The 22,814-nt window shown below is 42.4% G+C and overlaps 1 protein-coding gene across 6 annotated transcripts in view; it reads left to right on the top strand.

Moving 5' to 3' along the window:
- The window catches only part of ugl (ureidoglycolate lyase), a 57,979-nt gene that overhangs the window by 32,257 nt on the left and 2,908 nt on the right, over positions 1 to 22,814 (top strand). For 5 of the 6 annotated variants that reach the window (XM_070872149.1, XM_070872147.1, XM_070872150.1 and 2 more), the window contains exons 8-15: positions 1,158 to 1,217; positions 2,493 to 2,649; positions 3,679 to 3,877; positions 4,639 to 4,717; positions 7,173 to 7,265; positions 8,898 to 8,970; positions 11,229 to 11,296; positions 21,383 to 21,513. In XM_070872149.1, the coding sequence (XP_070728250.1) occupies positions 1,158 to 1,217; positions 2,493 to 2,649; positions 3,679 to 3,877; positions 4,639 to 4,717; positions 7,173 to 7,265; positions 8,898 to 8,970; positions 11,229 to 11,296; positions 21,383 to 21,513 (860 nt within the window). The remainder of the gene's footprint in view (positions 1 to 1,157; positions 1,218 to 2,492; positions 2,650 to 3,678; positions 3,878 to 4,638; positions 4,718 to 7,172; positions 7,266 to 8,897; positions 8,971 to 11,228; positions 11,297 to 21,382; positions 21,514 to 22,814) is intronic. The other variant, XM_070872152.1, reaches the window with a different exon arrangement.

The following is a 22,814-nucleotide window of genomic DNA, read 5'->3' on the forward strand; positions in this document are numbered from 1 at the left end:
CTCGCCTTGGTTACTGCCCCCAAATGGGGCATTACCAAATTCCAGCTCCTTAATGTTTTTTCTTACTTTTTCTTTCTGTCTCTTTTTACTCTCTCCTTTAATCCAATGTTCCTTTCCCCCTCTTTATTTCTCTTTCTGTACCTGATTTGACATTGAATTCACCCACTCTAATTCATCTTCCTTCTCAGTTCTTCCTCTGTTTATTTCTCAAGCCTTAATCTCATTGGTTAAGGAGAGACACTGTTTGTCCCATTGTTCACCAAGGTCCCAGATGCCCTGTTGCCCTTGCCGCACGGTTATCAGCTCGCATTTCCAGCAACATTGTGGGCAAAACATTTTAAAACCTAAATATGCACAACCAAGTCTAACTAATGGGACACGGTGCGAGATGCCCCACTCCAGCAAAATCTGGCCCATTGTCATATCTTTAAATGGATGCTGTTTCAGTTTCAATAATCTGAATATTGAACTCTTCAATCTATCTTAAAAAAAAATAGAATGGCAAACACAGATTGAAATCTGGGGCAGGTGCAAAGCAGAGGGGAGATTCCTATCTCAAGGTTTGCAGGAAAATCAGAGGGTCAGTCACCGCAGGTCTCTTCACTCTAATAAAAAATGTCAGCTTCTTAAGAGATTTTTAAAAAAAAATCATTAATCAAAAATCATTAACCTGCCCGCTTAGTGTCATGGAATTTGAGGAGAATCCAAATAATCAAGCATATTTTCATTTATAAATTGGAAAAGGACAGATAATCCTGAAGCATTAAATTTCAACGTGTATTGACATCCAGTAATGTATTGTAAATAGTCTTATTTTGAAAACAAAAAATGTCTGTATGCAGAGCTGCAGTCACACAAGTCAACAGCAGTGAAAATAAAATGGGATTCTTTTAAAAATTACAATATATTAAATCTACTATGTTACATATATGAGGGTTAATTTTGCAATCCCAAGCCCCGCTTGAAGAGGTGCACGGATCCAAGATATGACTACATCTTTTGTTGCTTTGATTCTCCGACCAACGTTTCATTAGCGCATGGATTTAGCTCTTTAATGTTTTAACCAATGATAAATATGTTGATTAAATACATGTCCTGGAACATATTATCAAGGTTTACAGATTTAGTCACATACTTTCTATTGTGTCACATTATAGGTTGAAAGCCATTTGGAAGCCAAATTGTGGAATAATATATTTGTCTGGGTTCAAAAGAAGGTATGGTACAATAGGACAAGTGGTAAATAGCACTGAATCCAATTTGTGAATTGTTAATATACTAGAGCTGAATTTCCACAGCATGTTATGTATCCCATATCCTTTATAAAATTCTAAACTGTTTTAAATGATGCCATCTTTTTTTATTTTTCCTGTGATGCGGGCGTCGTGGTGGCTCAGTCTATGAGTGTTTTGAAATGGCACTTCAGAATGGTGGGACGTAGGGTATTGCTAATTTTTCAACTCTCCTTTCCTGATAATGTTTATACTTCACAGCGCTACAATTGTTTTCGTATCTTCACATTCTTCCTTTTGGAGAATAGTATGAAGTTGTGGAAGGAATCTCAGGCTGATTAGTGGTCTGAAAGGCTGTGACATGAACTCTCCTTCTATGCCCATAGCCAACTATATACCAGCCGATAGGGTGGTTAGTTCTATACACGGAAGGATTTTATGGACCCCTACAACCCATACAGTGAGGGAATGCCATCCACACCCACCAAACACAAATATGCTTGTGGATATCAACGCAGAACTTAGAGCCGGTGCTGCGATCTCTGCTTACATGGTTTGTCTGGAGTGGGATACGAACCTTGCAGCTTCTGACTGGAGGTGGGAATGTTATCACTATGCCAAAGGCTCACTCCGCTGCACTAAAGTTCCACAGGCATTTGTTGCCTCCGGTACTTTGGCCACACCCATTGAGCTCACGGTCCTTACCTGACGTCTCAGTTGTCCACTGTGCTTTACTTTCTTTGGTTTGCTCCCTGACGATTTGGTTCAAGATTGGCAACACGCTCTCTATCCAGAGGAATCCTGGGTGCAAGTGTCAACAGAAGCTCTGGAAAAACTGTCCTTTTATCTTTTAAACTGACATTAAAAATGGAAGTGGAATTTGTACACCGGTGAGCGGAACTCTGTGTATGTATAAAGTATTGCTTTTCCTAGTCAGAGAATAATATGGAGCTAGGACTGTAACTCTCTTGGAACTTAATTCATCACCAATGTAGGATTGGAGAGAATTTTTTAACCGAGCACACCTGAATTGGCTATATTTCACAAATTCTAATCCTCTTCCAGAAGGTTGGGTGGGGGGGAAGGGATGATTAGTGCAGAGACATGAAATTAGCTGAAGGATAGGGTAACCACATAGGGGCCTGATGATCTATTTTCATCCTGGATGTGTACACATACATACACTGGAGTCTGCAAAACTCAAAGCAGTGCCTGTGGTACAGCAACACCATTAATCTCACTGTATTACTTTGTTTCCAGCTGGGTTTACCAATTGGTTCCATCAAAGCCACTGTCTTAATAGAAAATATCTTGGCTGCGTTTGAGATGGAGGAGATTCTCTATGAGCTGCGAGACCATTCTGCTGGATTGAACTGTGGAATCTGGGATTACTCAGCCTCTTTCATAAACAAATTTGGTGAGAAGGCATATCTCGATTCATATTCAAATTTGGAAGAATTGTTACTTGGTTGGTTTTAAGTTACTGAGACTTGTAGTTTCAGCCTGTTACATTCCACAAAGATGGCGCTAAAGCTATGTAAATGCTAGTTCTTAATTTTACATATGATGTACCATAGAGTTCGCCATCAGTGCTTCACCGGTAGAGGAGGAGAGAAATGAAGGGGAAACAAGAGACAAAACAAACACAACAACTGCACTCCACCTGTGGGGGAAACCTAAACTAGGGGTCATAAATATAAAATAGTCACCAATAAATACAGTATGGAATTCAGCAGAAACTTCTTTTCCCAGAGAGTGGTTAGAATATGGAACTTGCTACCACATGGAGTCGTTAAGGCAAATAGCATCAATGCCTTTAAGGGGAAGCTGGATATGTAAATGAGGGAGAAAGGAATAGAGGATATGCTGATTAGGTGGGAGGAGGCTTGTGTGGAGCATAAAAGTTGGCATAGACTAATTGGGCCAAATGGCCTGTTTCTGTGCTGTACATTCTAAGACAAAGCTGCGTAACTGTAACGGAGTTGAAGAGGTCAATCATTGTGATGGTTATTTTTTGTGAGGGTCCTGCTGAGTTACCCTCAGAATTCACCTGGGTTGTTCCAAGTCTTCACCACTTCCACTGTGGCTGCTTTTAGGGGAAATGGTGATGTAACAGTTCAGTTACCATGACCTCCTGGACTAGAATGATCAATCAAAATGGTGGAATAATTTTATCTGGTGACTTGCTTTAAAATTTCACTCATGGAGCATCTCTTATTGCTCAGTTGATAATGCTTTGCATAATGTGGAAATGAGCGGGCATCTGCCATTGGACCTGGGGCTGTTCCACAGAGTAATGTGGGTCGTCCACTACGGTTTTCCCACATGATATACACCCAACTTTAGAGAATCGCTGAATGATCAGATCTAAACAATTTGAAACATATTAAAATACTCTGAGAAATAAGAGTACAACATAAGTCATTTCACCAACACCATTTTTCAGGCCGTCGTCGGGAGTTCCTTTTACCAGATCGCAGCAAATATGTGAATATGGAGAAACTGTTTTTGAAGAGTTACATGGATCTTCTAGTAAAGACCTGTCATAAACGAGGTGCTTTGGCCACTGGAGGAATGGCAGCACTGTTACTGACCCAGGACAAGGGAAGCTTGGAGTTCCAGAAAGCCACAGCAATTGTCACACGGTATGTGCAGCTGTATTCACAATGAGTAGACTGCAGTGGGAGCTAGTATGCAAAACAAATCTATACTTGAGGTACATGCTGTTTTCCTTTAAAAGCACTTATCCTTGAAACAGTTCTAATTAAACTCCATTCAATTTAATAGTTGACTTCTAGAACGAAAACTCAATGAATAAATGTGCCACAAAATCGTACAAACCAGAAAGGTCCCAGGTTCAATCCTTGGACTGGATGATGACCCGAAATAGGGTCATATTTTTCCTTTCCAAGCCCAGGATCACTGAGGCTGGTTGTAGGGCCCTGTTCCATCTGAAATCAGATGAACTCACTCACTGATATGCAGAATCATTTTTTAAACAGTGATTGAAAACTTGACACTTACTGTTCATTTTTCAGCAACAAAGATTACTGACTGGCCACTGCACAAACCACCCTGTCTGGTTCAAAAATGGACAGATAGGACACCCTGTGTCAATCCTATATCCCTCTACCTCCTGTTGTATGCATTCCTTTTGATAACTGAACCCTGATTCATTATGGTGAATGACAAATTATTCCATAAATATAAATTATCTGATGCTTTCCTTAGATTTAACCTTTCCTTAAAGATTAGTGGTGGGTGTTCTATCTGGCTCCACATATCTTGTTCATCTCACTTTATTGGTTCCTATTTTTATTTTTAAAACTCGATCGAGAGTACAAGTATTGTACTTCTAGTTGGATTGTTCGATGTAGAATCAAACAATGTTTCATTTATGCTTTAGTTTGAAGCTGCTTGAAATCAATGCTGGAGTTGATGGATTCATGGTGTTTGATCTGAACCTGATTGAGCCAATGACAAAGGTAATTTAACATGTATCTTGTGTATCCTGCATGACTTGCGTTCTAGATAAAATACCTGTGTGTGTATACAGTCTCACCCTAGTTGTTGAAGTTGAAGGAATTGCTGTTTTCAAAGATTAATTAATGTCCCATATTTTTATTTATCTTCGAAACTAAAATGCCAGCTTGGCTAAATGGCAGCACTTTAGAGGGACGAAATTGCCCCATGCCCCGCTTGGGGCGCACAATTTGAATTAAATTAAAATTTATCGCCCGTCGAGATGGGCAGTTAAATGTCCCGGAATTAGGGTTGTAGAATCAAAAAAATCTGCGGGACGGTATCGGAAATGTAATTCACCTCCGCGGGGCGGTAGAGGGGCAGAAGCGTGACGCGCAGCGCTAAGTGGACGTGCCGCATTGAGCTAGAGCATCATAAAGTCCCCCTCCTTTTAAAGGGGAGGGGTGCTGCAAACTCTGCAGCCGTTTTCCTGGCACCCATTGGGCCACCAGGGAGGGTTTCGGCCAGGCGAGCGGCCCAGTACCCAAGATGGGGTGCTGGGCTGCATGTTGGCAGCCCGGTTGAACCAGTGGCTGCCATTGTCGGGCTGACTGCAAAGTCAGCTGACAAAAAAAAGATGGCAGCCATGGTGCAAGGCCATCCCCTTTAAGGGCGTACGAGGCGCCCCAGCCACGATAGCTTCGCGACTCGCGAACATTGGCATCGCCCCATGGCAATCTCGCATCCTGTGGGGCAATTTCCCCCATGGGGCACAAATGGGCCGGCACACACGGTGATGACATCATTGCCATGTGTGCCCCTGCCCGAAAAGTACAGGGCACTGCGCAAACCCGCTTTCGCCCGTGGCATCCTGTGGGCAATTCCGGGCAGGCCGCTTCCGCTGCCCACTCCTGGGCGATAATTCTTTAGCGCCCACGGAGCTTTAGGAAAGGGGAAAATCTGCCCCCTAGCCTCTTGAGTCAGCATATTGTGGGCTCAAGCCCCACTCTAGGACTTGAGCACATGATCACAATTGACACTTCATTGCTGTCTTTTGGATGAAATGTTAAACTGCAGCCCTGTCTACCAGTTTAGGCGAACATAAAAGATTCCATTGGCATCAAAGAGTTTTCTCAGTGGTCCTGACCAACACTTTTCCCCAATTAACCCCAATATATAAAGAAATAGATTACCTGGTCGTTCATTCATTTGCTGAGGGACCTTGTTGTGCACAAATTGGCTGTTGCATGCATCCAAATAACAATAATGACTGCACTTCAAATGCAAATTCTTTGGCTCTGAAGTGCTTTGGATAAGGTGTTACAAATGAAAATTATTTCTTTAAGATAATTTCAAAGTTTCAACAAGCATTATCCTAATCTATGGAATGCACTATTGGTCACTGACTGGCCAGCCTGGCTCACAAGTGGAACCTGGAGCAGTAGCACTGTCACTGGAAGCTGGGATTATTCCCACTGGGCTTCAGGTAACAAGCAACAGGAAGCTTACCAGTGCTGCAAACACTTGGGGGTTCTTAAGCCTTGGTTCTACCAACCTATCCTTAAGCTTTCTGGGCTTAAGCAAGTCCGATGTATTCCAATGGGGAGAGAGTATGCACTCCATATTGGGCAAACGTAACCTGTGGATTTCTCAACAGCATGGTTTCAAGAATCTTAAACATGGTGATAGGTTTCTGCACGTGTCCAACAACAAGGAGTTAGCTGTGGCTCAGTGGTAGCACTTCGCCTCTGAGTCAGAAGATTGTGGGTTTAAGTCCCACTCCAGAGACTTAACAAAATCTAGGTTGACACTCCAGAGCGAGTGCTGCATTGCCTGAGGTGCCGTCTTTCAGCTGTCTGCCCTCTTGGGTGATGTAGATCCTAAGGCACTATTCAAAGAAAAGCTGGGGAGTTCTGCTTGGTTTCCTGGCCAATATTTATCCCTCAACCAACATCACTACAGCAGATTATTATTTCATTGCTGTTGGTGCAATATTGCCACATTTCCTACATTGCAGGATTTCAAAAGTACTTCATTGGCTGTAAAGCACTTTGGGACATCCTGGTGTCATGAATGGCGCTATATAAATGCAAGTTCTAACTAACTCCAAAAAAATGGTCCAGCCAGACTGATGGGTTGAAAGTCTCCTCTCTTTGCTGGTTGTGTGAAATGAGTGAAATGCTTTGGATATGGGCCAATACCACAAAACTGCCCACAGTTTGAAAAGAAATTGTCAGTTACAGGCCATAAGGATGGCGGTTAAGTGAAAAAAGTCACACTAGTGCAGTAGAGCACGGATGTCCAGGCATGAGCTACATGTGGACCCTGAGCCTGGGAAATCTGGCTCTTGAAGCCCAGTCCTGTTTGTGCTTTTGTTTCTTATTCACTGGTTTTCCCTCTTTGGGAAAAGTGCCAATTTTCGATGGATTTCATGCTTCAGTCCATTGTCATTCATCTTACTGGCTCATTCAATCTCAGCTGTTCCTGGAACACACAAAGGGGCCCAATCAGCTACATATCCTAAGAGAAGATCTGAATGTGACTCCTAGTGATCTGCTCACCATGCCTTCTGTAAGTATAATAAGCTCATGGCTGATTTTTGTAAAGAATTTGCAAGAATTTGTTTATTCAACAAATACTATTCCAGTGTAATAGAGTAAAGCTGAGAGCGCAGGTTATATAAACACGTATATACTAGAGGATTTAATAATGGGCCAAAGATTGCAGTCAGAGGCTTCCTGAGGACGCAAGCCTCCGACCACCGAATACGATGCGCACCTACCCTAAGTCCCTGCACACATGGAGAATTCCATTTTGAACCGGCAGAGTCCTGGGCAGTGCATGATGCCACTCCACCCAGGAACGCTGCGCTTGTGGCTTTGTTTGGAAAATAGTACCGCCCACAAGACCTGTCAAAAAAGTTAATTTGAATAGACCGCACCCCTAATTTTTTAACTCCGGTTTTGTTGTACGGAGCTGCCCTTACTATGAATGGGAATATCCCCGCAAAACAAAGAAAACACTTTACATAAATAAAAACACCTCACTTATTTAAAATTAATAGAAATTGATTGTTTTAGAATTTTAAAAATTTTTTTGAGTTTTTTTAATAGTTTAAAAAAAAACTTACCTTAATGGACAGGGTTTTTAATATAAAAATTAATTATACATTTTTTTTTCTCTCTTTTAAAACTCTCACGCTGGTAAAAGTATGCCGTATGTCTGGGCAGGAGTTGGGCAAATAGCCAGCGGAGGCCCTTTACTTTCGCATTCGTCAGATTGCAAATGCCGGGTTTAGGTGCATGTGCAGTGCACGCCTAAACGCGGAACTTGTGGGGCCTCTTTGGGTGCGTGCGCACATTGTAAGCTCCCGGAGAGGCCGCAACTTATGGCTCAATGTGTTCTGGTGCAGCTAAAGTAAATATGGAAGTGATGTGAGTAAATAGAAAAGGGTAACCATACTAGGCAGACCACATCATAGAACCTTGCACTGCATAAAAGACAATCCACATTTGATCTGTGAAGCCAAGAATTTTCAGCATCATAATATTTAAACATTACTTTTTAGAATTTCCTGAAAAGTACAACACCAGAACCTTGTATCCAAGTGGAATGTTACTGTAGATGATATATTCAAGTCCTGGGGTGAGACTTGTAAACACAATCTTGTAACTCAGAGGGAAGTGTGCAGACACTGAGTTGAGCAGTCTGAACCCAGTGGGTGAATGTAACACCAAAATAGTACCCATCATTTTTGCACTTACTGGCATCATATTACTATTCTCAGCCAATTAGATTACAAGAATGCCTGATGTAGGAAGTAGAAATGTCAAATAAGAACAGGAAATGCTGGAAATACTCAGCTGGTCAGGCAGCATCTGTGGAGAGAGAAATCGAGTTAACGTTTCAGGTCAATGACCTTTTGTCAAAATGTAGAAATGTCACATTTGTGCAGTAGAGGGTGCTCTACCAAGTTTGGGGTTAAGATGGACTGTCAGTGCCCAATAGAGGGAACTTCACTCTGTCGTTAATTTTTTCTATACCCAAACTGAGTTTTGATACTATCACTGAAGTACAAAAACACAATTATATTGTCTTCTTGAATTTAAATCAATTTAGTTTTTTTAAATTTAAACGTAAATGCATATTATTTGTGTGTTTATAGATTCATGCTGTAATTAATCTCATATGTTCAATATGTAGGGTGGGGTTACCCTGTTTGGACTAAAATACAACATTGGAGTTGGTATTCTCTTCATAGAAGCATGGCTAAGAGGTAAGAACAGTTTTAGAAAAGAAATTATTTTGCGATCAGTTAAAAATTTGAATGGTTAAGAACTTGTACCTGATATGTGTTTGGCCCAATAACTTGAAAATGAACAAATTGCCCACAACCTCCTCCTTTTAATTTGATCTGATAGAAAGATGTGGGTACAGCTGAAGCCAAAGGCAGCCTGGTAATACAATGACTACCTCCCAAATAGATAGGTTGATAAGTCTGAGCCGCTGTACTGCGTGTCACTTACCGTTCTGCTGCTGGGCCAGGCCTCCATGCTGTTCCTTCCGCTCCCCGGCCTGCTCCGATGGTGCTCACAGGCCGGGGGCCGTTCAGCCTGCTGGGCCAGGCCGCCACGCTTGGCCCTGGCCTGCGGGCACCATCGCAACAGGCCGGGGAACAGAGGGAGCAGCGTGGCAGCCTGGCCCAGCAGGCTGAGCTGCCTCCGGTCTGTGAGCACCATTGGAGCAGGCCGGGTAGTGGAAGGAGCAGCATGGCTGCCTGGCCCAGCAGGCTGAGCGGCCCCTGGCATGCGAGCACCTGCGGAAGGAGCAGCATGGCAGCTTAGCACTCCAGAGAGCAGCACGTGCTGGAGCAGGACAGCAACGGCAGTGAAGAGTGACATCATCAAAGTTCAGTTCAGCGTGGGCAGGCACTGCAGGAGCAGCGAGGTCAGGGCGAAGGAGCAGTGAGGGAATGTGGAGGGACATGATCGGGGCCCAGGGGCAGCACGGGCCAGCCCACACTGCGATATGTGTGCGCACAAGGTCCTTGCAGCAGAGCTGGTCTCCAGTCATCTTGGTTAATCCTTGCCACTGGACCAAGACCTAGCTCTGTCAAGCCCGTGTGGTGGCTGGTGTGCAACGGCCACCACATGTTAAAAAAATCCACACACAGGCATCTTCCACCCTTCAAGACTTAGTTCGGGACCTGGAATTTTAGGTCCTTCATTGAAACATCTGTGAACTTTTGGACGTGGAAGTAAGTCATCCTCGATTCAAGGGACTGCTTATGATGATGATGCTTGGAAGTCAGTTATCTGTCAGGCCACTAGATGGGGTCCCTCGCTATGATGACACACTGATTGTTTAGAGGGAAGTGGAGAGAAGTGATATACTTGTCGGATCCATTATGCACAACTCTGAACTAGCAAATAAGAGAGTGCAAGACCAGCAGTCAGACACACACCTAACTGCCCTGCACAAAATGAGTCCCATAGAAATCTGTAACTGGGGAGAAGATTTTGATTTTTTTTTAAAGTAGCCAAACATAACAGTGTTGTATGGAGCAGTTTTCTACTGACAGTGGTGGTGACTTACAGTGGACTATAGAATCATAGCCTGCCGCAAAATGTTGTACTGCATAGAGGAGGAGATGAGATTTGGAGGAAAATGGAGGTGTGGGGAGATGGGTATCTGTGACAAGGCAGATTCACCCCCAACTTGAACCCAGTTTTAACTCTAAATGCTTAAATCAAACGAGGAGAGCGTATTTCACCCTTTTAAACTGACAGATTTTTGTGCACAAATATCAATTTCTTGCACCTAAATTTTCCAAGTTCAGGCATAAACTCAGATAATTTACCTCATAGAATTGTGATTTTTTAAAGTTATTCCCCTGTGTTTTATTCCCCTTACAATTTTCTCATCTCACGCCTCCTGCCCTGAAGGTCACTACTCATGCTTGGGCCCACATACATTAGTTGTCCTCTGGTGCATTGTTCGTGTGCGAGCCTGAACAAGAAGTATCAATTAGCCTTTAGGGGGAGTCTCCTTTGAACTTAACATTCTTCTCACCTGAATTCTATAGCTACGAATCTCCAGCAAGGATATTACACGTCATCAGGAACAGGAATGTTGGTAAATTTTTGACACCAACATTGTAAACTTCCCCTCTTCCCCACCCCCTTCCACCATAACACAAGAGATTAGGCGTCTCTCTTGTCTGCAGATTAAAACATATTTGTATTCTTGACACTTTTGGTTTGCAAGCCAAGAAATTCGTTGGTATGAAATGATGCTAATAAAATCATTACAGAGTAAGTCTGACACGTTGGCATGGCTGCTACAGCTGTATTTTCTGTAAAAACAACTTGCGCTATATAATTGGGAATTAAAATACCCAAATAAAAATAGCAGGAATGTTAATTTTTAATACCAACATTGTGAATAGAATTAAGAAAAAATAGCAAACTTGAATCATGATGGTAATATTCATTTTATTTGAAATAATTTGCAACAATTTTATTTATACTGCAGGTCAAGGTCACTTTTACTTTCGGGGTCAGGTGGAAGATTCAGCTACTGCAGAGATTTCCCGATCGCAGGTACAGAAAGTTACCCTATTTAGACTATAGAAAGGTTTTTAAAGTTTAGTTTAAAAAAAAAATCTGGTATCTTACTGTTTGGTTCCTCAACATCAGGTAAATAACTGTGGTGTACTTAAGTTTCTAGAAATAGGTTTAACAAGCTTGAATACGTTTTTTTAAAAATTCTGAAGTACTGTGGAACATTCCTGTGAATATTATGTATGCATCACAGTAAAGATGTTCATCCTGCAGAATGGAATATTTTCCCATTTTTTTGTACCTGGTGTCTGTCTGTATTAAGCATGCTCGGGTCAAGGACAATATGGGTCAAAACATAAAGTGAAGTTACCTCTGCACTGCTTCAGTAAATAGCTTTAATTCAAACATCTGAAAGATATGTTTTACTTTCTTCAAGTCAGAGTGCATGCTTAATACAGACACCAGATGCAAAAACATTTCATTCCATTCCGCAGGACTAACATATTTAATGTGATGCATGCATAATATTCACAGGAATGTTCAAAGGTACTTCAGATATTAAATAAAACTTTATTCAAGCTGGTTAAACCTATTTCTAGAAACTTAAGTACATCACAGTAATTTAGTACCAGTTTTGTACTATGGTGTCACATACATTAGGAACTGGGTTGAAATTGCCCAAATTTATTTTATCCAGTACATCTGCAGCCAGCATAGAGAGGAAATATTGATCCAAATAGTTCCCTCAAAACTAATGTAACCAGATCTGAGGGGTATAACGCTCCCATTGTCTCTGATGAAAGCACTGACCTCTGTTGGGGTTCAGTGCTGTTTGCCCTATGGTAGCTTACCCACATAGCCATTCTTTGTGTGTGAGCTCAGACAGTGAGGAAGCTATTTGATCATGGAAGGTCATTACAGCTTGTCCTCAACTACTACCGACAAATACCAGTACTCCCTTCTGGAAAATGTGTATTAATCAGGAGCAGGAACCTTGGATGATTTTCTGCATCTTAAACTTGGGAGGTGAGGGGTGGGGAGAAGAGAGAGAGAGAGAGAGAGAGAGAGAGAGAATGGACGGTACTGCGTCCAATTGTAGCACTCCCTAATTTTACCTGATTGAGATCAGCCAATGCTGTACGGACTGGGAATTGAACTTGGAAGTTTCTGCTGAGTTTTGGTTTTACCTGTTGCTTTTAAAGTCATAACCATCAGAGGAAATTAGTTTCTTGTTAAATCAAAATGAGCACAACCGTTCTGTGAGTATGCAGCTGGCATTCATTTCCCAGATTGGACACATCCAATTCAGTCTTCAGCCAGATTCGACATGCCAACTGGTGAAACATTGAATAGAATCTCCCCAGGAAGAATATTTGGCAACAGGAAAAACCCATTAGGTGCAGTAGGAGGCCTGGGTTGTAGACAGCAAATTTGAATTGTACGCACTCCTTCCAAATGCTGCTCCCACTTGTGGTGCATTTCCTCAGGGATTGAGGGCATGCTGGAAAATGTTAACGTCCCAAAAGCTAGTTTTTAATTTTGTTTAGGTACATCTACACTGAAGATACAAACCAGACTGTAACTTACCCAACTGTTACTCTCCACCCTTCACAGGGGCACACCTTTCCCTCTAACCTGCCTCTCCTCAATTCAGACATTCTCTCTCCAGTCCTCCAATTTTCCCCTGTTCACAGACACTCTTCCCTCCTGCAAAGCCTTCAGTTCACAGAAACACTATTCCCAAACCCTGCAGTTCATAAAGCCCCTTCCCCCTATTGATGAGCTCCTTATTGCTAGTCCTGGCTGAAGCTCCTACCTGACATTACTGCTTTATTTGAGGTTGGGATTCTGCTGCAGGTAAAACTTCCTGATTTACCTGGGATTTCCAGCGGGTCCATTCTGCAATAAAGCAGCAGCAGTAAGAAGAACATCAATGGCTGGAGTGCAGTGATTTGCCCTAAGGCAGCTCCCTTGTCCACTGGTAGAGTCCCACACAAGAGATTGGTGTGCAAAATTAAAGCAAATGGCATTGGGGGTAATGTACTGACATGGATAGAGAACTGGTTGGCAGACAGGAAAGAGAGAGTCAGGATAAACGGGTCCTTTTTAGAATGGCAGGCAGTGACTAGTGGGGTACCGCAGGGCTCAGTGCTGGGACCCCAGCTATTTACAATATACATTAATAATTTGGATGAGGGAATTGAGTGTAATATCTCCAAGTTTGCAGATGACACTAAGCTGGGTAGCAATGTGAGCTGTGAGGAGGATGCTAAAAGGCTGCAGGGTGACTTGGACAGGTTAGGTGAGTAGGCAAACACGTGGCAGATGCAGTATAATGTGGATAAATGTGAGGTTATCCACTTTGGTGGCAAAATCACAAAGGCAGAATATTATCTAAATGGCAGCAGATTTGGAAAAGGGGAGGTGCAGCGAGACCTGGGTGTCATGGTACATCAGTCATTGAAAGTTGGCATGCAGGTTCAGCAGGCGATGAAGAAGGCAAATGGTATGTTAGCCTTCATAGCTAGGGGATTTGAGTATAGGAGCAGGGCGGTCTTACTGCAGTTCTACAGGGCTTTAGTGAGGCCTCACCTGGAATATTGTGTTCAGTTTTGGTCTCCTAATCTGAGGAAGGACATTCTTGCTATTGAGGGAGTGCAGCGAAGGTTCACCAGACTGATTCCCGGGATGGCAGGACTGACATATGAGAGACTGGATCGACTGGACCTGTATTCACTGGAGTTTAGAAGGATGAGAGGGGATCTCATAGGAACATATAAAATTCTGACAAGACTGGACAGGTTAGATGCAGGAAGAATGTTGCCGATGTTGGGGAAGTCCAGAACCAGGGGACATAGTCTAAGGATAAGGGGTAAGCCATTTAGGACTGAGATGAGGAGAAACTTCTTCACAGAGTTGTTAATCTGTGGAATTCCCTAACGCAGAGAGTTGTTGATGCCAGTTGATTGGATATATTCAAGAGGGAGTTAGATGTGGCCCTTACAGCTAAAGGGATCAAGGGGTATGGAGAAAGCAGGAAAGGGGTACTGAGGTGAATGATCAGCCATAATCTTATTGAATGGTGGTGCAGGCTCGAAGGGCCGAATGGCCTACTCCTGCACCTATTTTCTATGTAAATCAGCTGTTGAGGCAGAAACCTACACTTCAACATCTGCGGTGCTGTCCCTGTGGATACAAAGTATACGCATTTGCATACACTCCAGATACTACGCTACACTGCTGGTCAAGGCATAAATGAACACCTACATGAAAGGGGAAATATGCTACTAAAATGAACGAATCATGCCTTCAATTACTTTTATAAAATTAATAGTCTTGGTGTGTACTTTATACTAAAAGTACTTAACCCTCCTTCTTCCCACTAACCTCTTTGCTTTTCCCAAGACAAGGGGGCACCAGTTAAAATAAAATTCCTTGCAGAACCAGAGGTGGGAGTGATTCATCACAGCAGAGCATGTCACCTTGTAGTATATTGTATCTCCTGCAATGAGGCTATTTGTAGAAAATTAAGTGCCAGCTGAGATTAAAGTCTGTGGCAGGTGGCCTGGTACCTTGAACAGCAGAGAGTTAGACTCTGGTTTAGATGGAGCCAATGTACTTGCAACCAATGTTCCCTGTAAGCTGCGCTTCGTTCTGCACGGTCCCTTTAAATTTCTACGTGTTCTATTTACAATGAAGAACTTGTTGGAGAAATCAAAGACTAATCCCACAGCTCCACTTTCTCCATTGCCTTGTATCTTCCTCAGCTTCAAATATATATCTAATTTTCCCTTAAAAGATGTAATGGTTTGTGCCTCATTCACTCCCTGTGGCAAAGCATTCCATTCATTCTTCATCAATCCTCTGCATAGATTTTTCTAAATATCTCTCCTCATTCTTTTAGTAATAATTTTAAATTGATGACCCTCATCACTGACTACCCAATCAGAGGTAATATTCTATAACTACTCATAATTTAAAAAATCTCTTAAAACTCATCCTAGTTTTCTCTGTGCCATTAGAAATAGTTATAGCGTGTCAAGTTTCTCCTCATAACTATAGTTTCCCATCCCTGGTGAATCTACACTGTACACTGGAGCATCCAATGCTGCGCACACTTTTATAACTGTTGCCTAACCAATTATTGTATAAATTCATCAATATTTCTTTAGTTTTGTACTCTATACCTGAATTTATAAACCCCTAAATGCTGTTAGTGTTTTTATAGTTTCATCCACCTTTACTTACATTTTCAGGGAATTGTGTTTTTGAACCCCTCGGTCTCTCTGGTCATCAATGCCCTTAAGGATCTTGCCCAGAACTCCATGCTTAAATCCCTGCAATCACATTTCAGCCCTGTCACAGTACCAAAACAGCTCTTAACAAAGTCACAAGACATCCTATGTGATTGTGACAAAGGTAAACTATCCCTCCTTGTCCTGTCTGCAGCCTTTGACATGGCTGACAACTCCATCCTCTTACGCCGCTCCACCATCTGGGTGGGACTGCGCTCACGTGGTTCCATTCTCATCTATCTAATCGTAGCCAGAGAATCACCTGCAATTGCTTCTCTTCCTGCTCCCGCACCGTACCTCTGGTGTCCCCCAAGGATCTACCTTGGCCCCTCCCATTTCTTATCTACATGCTGCCCCTTGGCGACATCATACGAAAACACAATGTCAATTTCCACATGTACACTGACGACACCACCTCTCTTGACCCACTCCACTGTCCCAACATCCAGTACTGGATGAGCAGAAATTTCCTCCAACTAAATATTGGGAAGACTGAAGCCATTGTCTTCAGTCCCCGTCACAAACTCTCTTTCCCAGCCACCAACTCCATCTCTCTCCCTGGCAACTTTGAGGCACAACCAGACTGTTTACAACCTTGGTGTCATATTTGACCTCGAGATGAGCTTCTGACCACATATCCGCGCCATCACCAAGACTGCCTAGTTTCATCTCTGGAACATTGCTCGACTCCACCCGTCAGCTTATCTGTTGCTGAAACCCTCATCCTTTGTTACCTCTAGACTTGATTATTCCAATGCACTCCTGGCCACCCTCCAATGTTCTACCCTATATAAACTTGAGGTAATCCAAAACTCTGCTGCCTGTGTCCTAACTCGCACCAAGACCTGTTCACCCATCACCCCTGTGTTCACTGACCTACATTGGCTCCCAGTTAAGCAAAGCCTTGATTTTAAATTCTCATCCTTGATTTCAAATCCCACCATGGCCTTGCCATTCCCTATCTCTGCAAACTCCACCAGTCCCACAACCCTTAGATCTCTCTGCTCCTCTAATTCTGGTCTTGAGCATCCCCGATTTTAATCGCTCAACTATTGGTGGCTATGCCTGCAGCTGCCAAGGCCCTAAGCTTTGGAGTACCCTCCCTTAATCTCTCCGACTACTTATCTTTTCTCTTTTAAGATGCTCCTTAGAACCTGCCTCTTTGATCAAGCTTTTGGTCATCTGCCCCAATATCTCGTGGCGCGCATCAAATTCCGTTTTATAACGCTCCTGTGAAGCACCTCGAGACATTTTACTACATTAAAGGCGCTATACCATTAAGTGTAGTTTCTCATTTCCTGTTTTTTTCCCTCCCAATATGTCACTTATCCTTATCAAATTGCACCTGCCACTTTTTGACTCATTCTAGCTGCTAATGTCTTCCTGAAACGTTTTATACTCCTTCTGTGCCGTTAGCAGGATTTATGATTTTGTTCCCTAAAGCCAAGTCTAAAGCATCTATATATGCCAAGAACGCAAGTGGACCCAGCCCCAATTCCTGACGTACACTACTGTCAAGCCTTGTCAAATCTGAAGAACACCTATTTACCATAAGTCTTTGTTTCCTCCCAGTCAATTAACTTTCGATCAATGCTGTTAATTTCTTCTTATAGCAGCTACCTGAATTTTACTAATAAACCTCGAGACACATCGACACATGAGGGAGATGTCTTAAAGGGTGAAGAAATGGCTTGAAGATTTTTTTTAATTTAAAAACGGCTTTTGCTGATCCATAGGCCGTCCAGCTGCAGCTAAATGGTTTAAAAAGAGAGACAGAGGTGCCCACCACCAGGCCCTCTCCCTCCACCAATGGCAATAATGGGCTTGTCACTGTTTTCTCAAGGTGGTTGTTGGGGTCAGTGGTAGTTGAGGTAAGCGACAGGGAATAGACTAGTCTCCTGGGCCCTGTCTCCCCACCATTATTTAGAGTGGTGGTGTGAATGAATGAGCAGCCAAGTTCTCTGCTAGTGCACTCGCATTTCAACTGTTTGGGGTTCCTGGCTAAGATAAAGCCACAGAAAATTAAACTGAACTGCAGAATGAAATATTAGTAAAAATCCTGAAATTCTATGTAATAAAAAGGGGGCCTTGGTCATAGGTCTATGTTCAAGGCTGTTTTTGAGGTGTCAGTTTTTTGGGGTTTGTTAATTTTTTTGGAAATGGTTAATTAACTAGTTTTCGAATCAGGCTAACAAGAACCTGCTACTGTGTCCATGTTTCTTTTTCAACATTTATTACTTTCAAATAAATGTTGAAAATTAACTTCTGTCTAGCTGCATATGATGTTTGCCAGATCTCTCTCTCCCTCATGCTTGATCTGTGTTTCTCTGCAGGTTGATTTGATCTTCCTAGTCTCCCTGTCAATAATCTTTTGTGATCTGATTATTTTGCTGCTCTCAAACATCTTTTTGTTAACCTAATGTTGCTTCAGTACTCTCCCCTAGGCCTTAGTGCCCAGCAAAGGCCCTGTCTGTTATGAACCTGTCCAACTAACACCTTGGTTCCCGTGTTTAGATGTGCATCTCTATTTGACATTTTCAATGTTCGCATTTCTGGGTTTGGCAATCCTGCATCTAGAACAGTACTCCAAACCTGGGTCTATACTCTGGGCTCAGTGGTGCCCTGGGTTACCCCGAGGCCATGAACCCCTCCAGCCATTCCCTCCCTTGCTCCAACCCAAACACTTTGCTTTCATCCAGGTTAACCCTCAGTTCCATTTTCTATCTCAACGGTATCATTTCTCTATCTGATTTTATCAGCCTCATCTCCAAGCCAGAATGGTATCTTCCTTCTTCTTTGTACCTTAGGACGAAAGAGATAGATATTGATATACAAGTAAGGAAATGGGTGTGAGCCACACAGACATAAAAAAAGACTAACAAAATAATTGAGACAGAGGCAATAAGATTAATTTATGTGATGTAGACATAAGAAAGGTGTGATACCCAGTGTGCAAGACAAAAAGAGAGCAAAGCAAAAAAAAAGTCAGAAAGTAGTGTTACAGGAAGAGAATTTTTTGAAAACTGTAAGTAATGTCACAGATAATCAACTAATTAATAATGCATTGGGTAATACATGGTATAACACTCCTATGATTGTAAAATAGTGTTTCCTCCAACTCATTTATGATGCAATGTTGTAAAGACAGAAGTGCACATCAGTTCGGGGTCCATGCCAATTAAAATTAAACTGGATTGCTGTGAAAAGTTAAATTTGATTATCTTAAAATATAGCTACTTTAGTTGTAACCAATTCTTTCAAAGTGGGAGGGACTGGAGTAGCAGATTCTGCTGCTTGTGACAAGGTGGTAACGTATAAAGTCCTTAGCGCAAGGATAGAAGCTATATACCCCTCATTGCCGTAACTGTTCTATATAATGTCCTATCTCACTATTTCTCAAACTTATCTTGCTAGAGTGGGGCCTATTAGAGATCATAAAGGGAATTGTGTGTGGAGGCAGAAGACGTGGGTATGATTCTTAATGAATACTTTGCATCGGTTTCACAAGAGAGGGGCAATGCAGACTTTGCAATGAGGAAGGTGTGTATAATATTAGACGAGATAAACATAGTGAGAGGGGAAGTCTTAAGGGGTTTAGTAGCTTTGAAAATAGATAAATCCTGAGGCCTGGATGAAATGTATCCCAGGCTGTTGAGAAGTGAAAGAGGAAATAACAGAGGCTGACCATTTTCCAATCCTCTTTGGCTACAGGTGTGGTGCCAGAGGATTGCTAATGTTGCACCTTTGCTTTAAAAGGGAGAAAGGGATAAACCGAGTAATTACAGGTCAGTCAGCCTAACCTCAGTGGTGGGAAAAAATCCTGACAGGATAAATCTTAATTTAGAAAGACATGGATTGATCAAGGACAGTCAGCATGGATTTGTTAAGGGAAGGTCGTGTCTGACTAACTTGATTGAATTTTTCAAGGAGGTAACTATGAGGGTCGATGAGGGTAGTGTGTATAATGTAGTGTACGTGGATTTAACAAGGCTTTAATAAGGTCCTACATGGCAGACTGGTCACGAAAGTAATAGCCCATGGGATCCAGGGCAAAGTGGCAAGTTGGATCCAAAATTGGCGCAGAAGCAAGCAGCAAAGGGTAATGGTTGATAGGTGTTTTTGTGACTGGAAGGCTGGGTCCTCTGCTTTTTGTGGTTTATATCAACGACTGAGGGTATGATTAAGAAGTTTGCAGATGACACTAAAATAGGCCATGTGGTTGATAATGAAGAAAACTGTGGACCGCAGGAAGATATTAGTGTACTGGTCAGGTGGGCAGAAGAGTGGCAAATGGAAATCAATCCGGTTAAGTGAGAGTTAATGCATCTGGGAATACACATTAAATGGTGCAACACTAAAATGTGTAGAGGAATAAAGGGACCTTGGAGTGCAGGTAGCAGGCCAGGTAGATAAGGTGGTTAAGGCGGTGGTTAAGGCGGCATATGGAATAGCCTTTATTAGTCAAGGCATGGAATACAAAAGCACGGTTATGCTTGAACTATATAAAACATTGGTTAGGCCGCAGCTGGAGTACTGCGTGCAGTTCTGGTCACATTACAGGAAAGGGTGCAGAAGAGATTTACAAGAAAGTTGCTTAGACTGGAGAATTTTGGCTAAGAGGAAAGATTGGAGATGCTGGGTGTTTTCTTTGGAACAGAGACTAAGGGGAGACCTGATTGAGGTGTTTAAAATTGAGAGGCCTGGGTAGAGTGGATAGGAAGGCCCCGTTTCCCTTGGCAGAAGGGGTCAACAGCCAGGGGGCATAGATTTTAAATAATTGCGGGAGGTTAGAGGAGATACAAGGGGAAATCTTTTCACCCAGAGGGTGGTGGAGGTCTGGAACTCACTGCCTGAAAGGATGGTAGCAGAAACCCTCACATTTAAAAAAAATACTTGGATGTGCACTTAAAGTGCCATAACCTACAGGGCTACGGACCAAGAACTGGAAAGTAGGATTAGACTGGATAGCTCTTGGTCTGTCGGTCGGCCGGCATGGACACGATGGGGTGAAATGGCCTCCTTCCATGCTGTAAATTTCTATGATTACATAAGAAATGAGGAGGAGTAGGCCATACGGCCCCTTGAGCCTGCTCCGCCATTCAGTAAGATCATGGCTGATCTGATCATGGACCTAGCTCCACTTCCCTGCCCGCTCCCCAGAACCCCTTATTGTTTAAGAAACACTCTATTTCTGATTTAAATTTATTCAATGTCCCAGCTTCCATAGCTCTCTGACGCAACAAATTCCACAGATTTACAACCATCAAAAGAAATTTATCAGTTTTAAATGGGCGGCCCCTTATTCTAAGATCATGCCCTCTAGTTCTAGTCTCCATCAGTGGAATCATCCTCTCTGCAGCCACCTTGTCAAGCCCCCTCATAATCTTATACATTTTGATAAGATCACCTCTCATTCTTCTAAATTCCAATGAGTAGAGGCCCAACCTTTCCTCATAAGTCAGCCGCCTCAACCCCGGAATCAACCTAGTGACCCTTCTCTGAACTGCCTCCAAAGCAAGTATATCCTTTTGTAAATATGGAAACCAAAACTGCACGCAGTATTCCAGGTGTGGCCTCAACAACACTCTATAGATGTAGCAAGACTTCCTTTCTTTTATACTCCATCCCCTTTGCAATAAAGGCCAAGATTCCATTGGCCTTCCTGATCACTTGCATACTATCCTTTTGTGTTTCATGCACAAGTACCCCCAGGTCCCACTGTACTGCAGCACTTTGCAATCTTTCTCCATTTAAATAATAACTTGCTCTTTGATTTTTTCTGCCAAAGTGCATGACTTCACACTTTCCAACATTATACTCTATCTTACAGGTTTGGCAGTGGATTCGACATGGAGTAAAATTGGAGGATGATAACAGAACTGTCACCAGAAACCTTGTCCAAACTCTTGTAAAGGAATTAGGAACTGAATTACAGGAGGTTTTGCAATGCTGCATGGACAGGTAAGATTTGCAGAAAAATGTTCACATGCACTAGTTAGAAAAGGCTCGCTTGTTGCTTTTTCAACAAATGATAAAGGACACAGATTTTTATTTCTTCTCCAAATAGTGAGATCCTGGCTAAAATATTTCCCGGAATAGGTACTGATCAGAGGGGAAGTGCTTCCTGTAAGAAAATGGAAAAGCAAATGAACTTACCCAAATCTTATGCTTTTTTTCTAAACCAGCTGATTGTACAGGGGACTGAGTAGATCACCTACTTATCATGTCTGGGAATAAGCTATATTGTGGAGAGACCAGGAAGAGAAAAATATTACTTAGTTTGCTCCTTTTTGAAATCAATGTGTCTTGTAGCATGGGTAGGTTAACTAGGGAAACATCACAAGGATGCCGACACCTTTAAAAGATTTTTGAGCAGAACTGCACAAATTGGCCCTTCTGACAACCTAGCATTAGTAACCCTAGAGAAATCCATAGTTAATTATTTACAGCATGTTAGAGCACAATGTGTTGCATCCCCTTCAAATCAACTCTTGGAAAGTAGTGCTTTTACATCTGTGGTATGTTTCTTCAAAATTAAATAATGTGTATCAAATGTGACCTACCTTCCATGTGGTGACAACAAATTATGATCTTTTGAACCAGAAAATTCCACTAAAGCCGTGTCATTTTTGGCACTGGAAACTATGGACAGTAACATGCGGCCTGGCTGCAATTCAATCCCGATTAGAAAAACATCAGTTCCTATAGGGAATTTTCTTCACACACACTGCTTGGCCATATTGAATGCTTATTTCTGGTTTAACTTTAGCGAGATGTATACAGGATACACTTCTAAGCTATAATACTCCTAGAAAACATACTCATATGAATGGGAAAAGATTCAACACAAAGGCATACATTTCTGTAAATTAGCAATCGTTGATTCTGCATCAAAGCAAAAATTTAGAAAATTACTAGCATAATGGTCTTTTTCCTAGTGCAATCAGATGCAACGAGCAAACGTATTAAATGCTGTAAGCATGGCTCAAGACATTATGTTCTCACCCAAGTCAGGTCATGGGTTCAAGCTCCACTTTTGACTTTACATAACCTAAATTGGTATTGCAGTGCAGGACTAGGAATGCTACATTGTCAGTGGGGCTGTCTTTCAGTGCCAGAATCTCATTCAAAGATGCTTGTATAGCACATACACACCTTGCCCCACAGGTACAACCTGATGGTTGGGTGCAAGGGGGGTTGGGGCAGAGGGGAGGAAGAGGAAATTGTTGACCTTATCTGGACAAGCGAAGGCTTGGCAATTA

Source organism: Pristiophorus japonicus, chromosome 2 (assembly GCF_044704955.1).
Source record: "Pristiophorus japonicus isolate sPriJap1 chromosome 2, sPriJap1.hap1, whole genome shotgun sequence".
Classification (NCBI taxonomy): Eukaryota; Metazoa; Chordata; class Chondrichthyes; family Pristiophoridae; genus Pristiophorus; species Pristiophorus japonicus.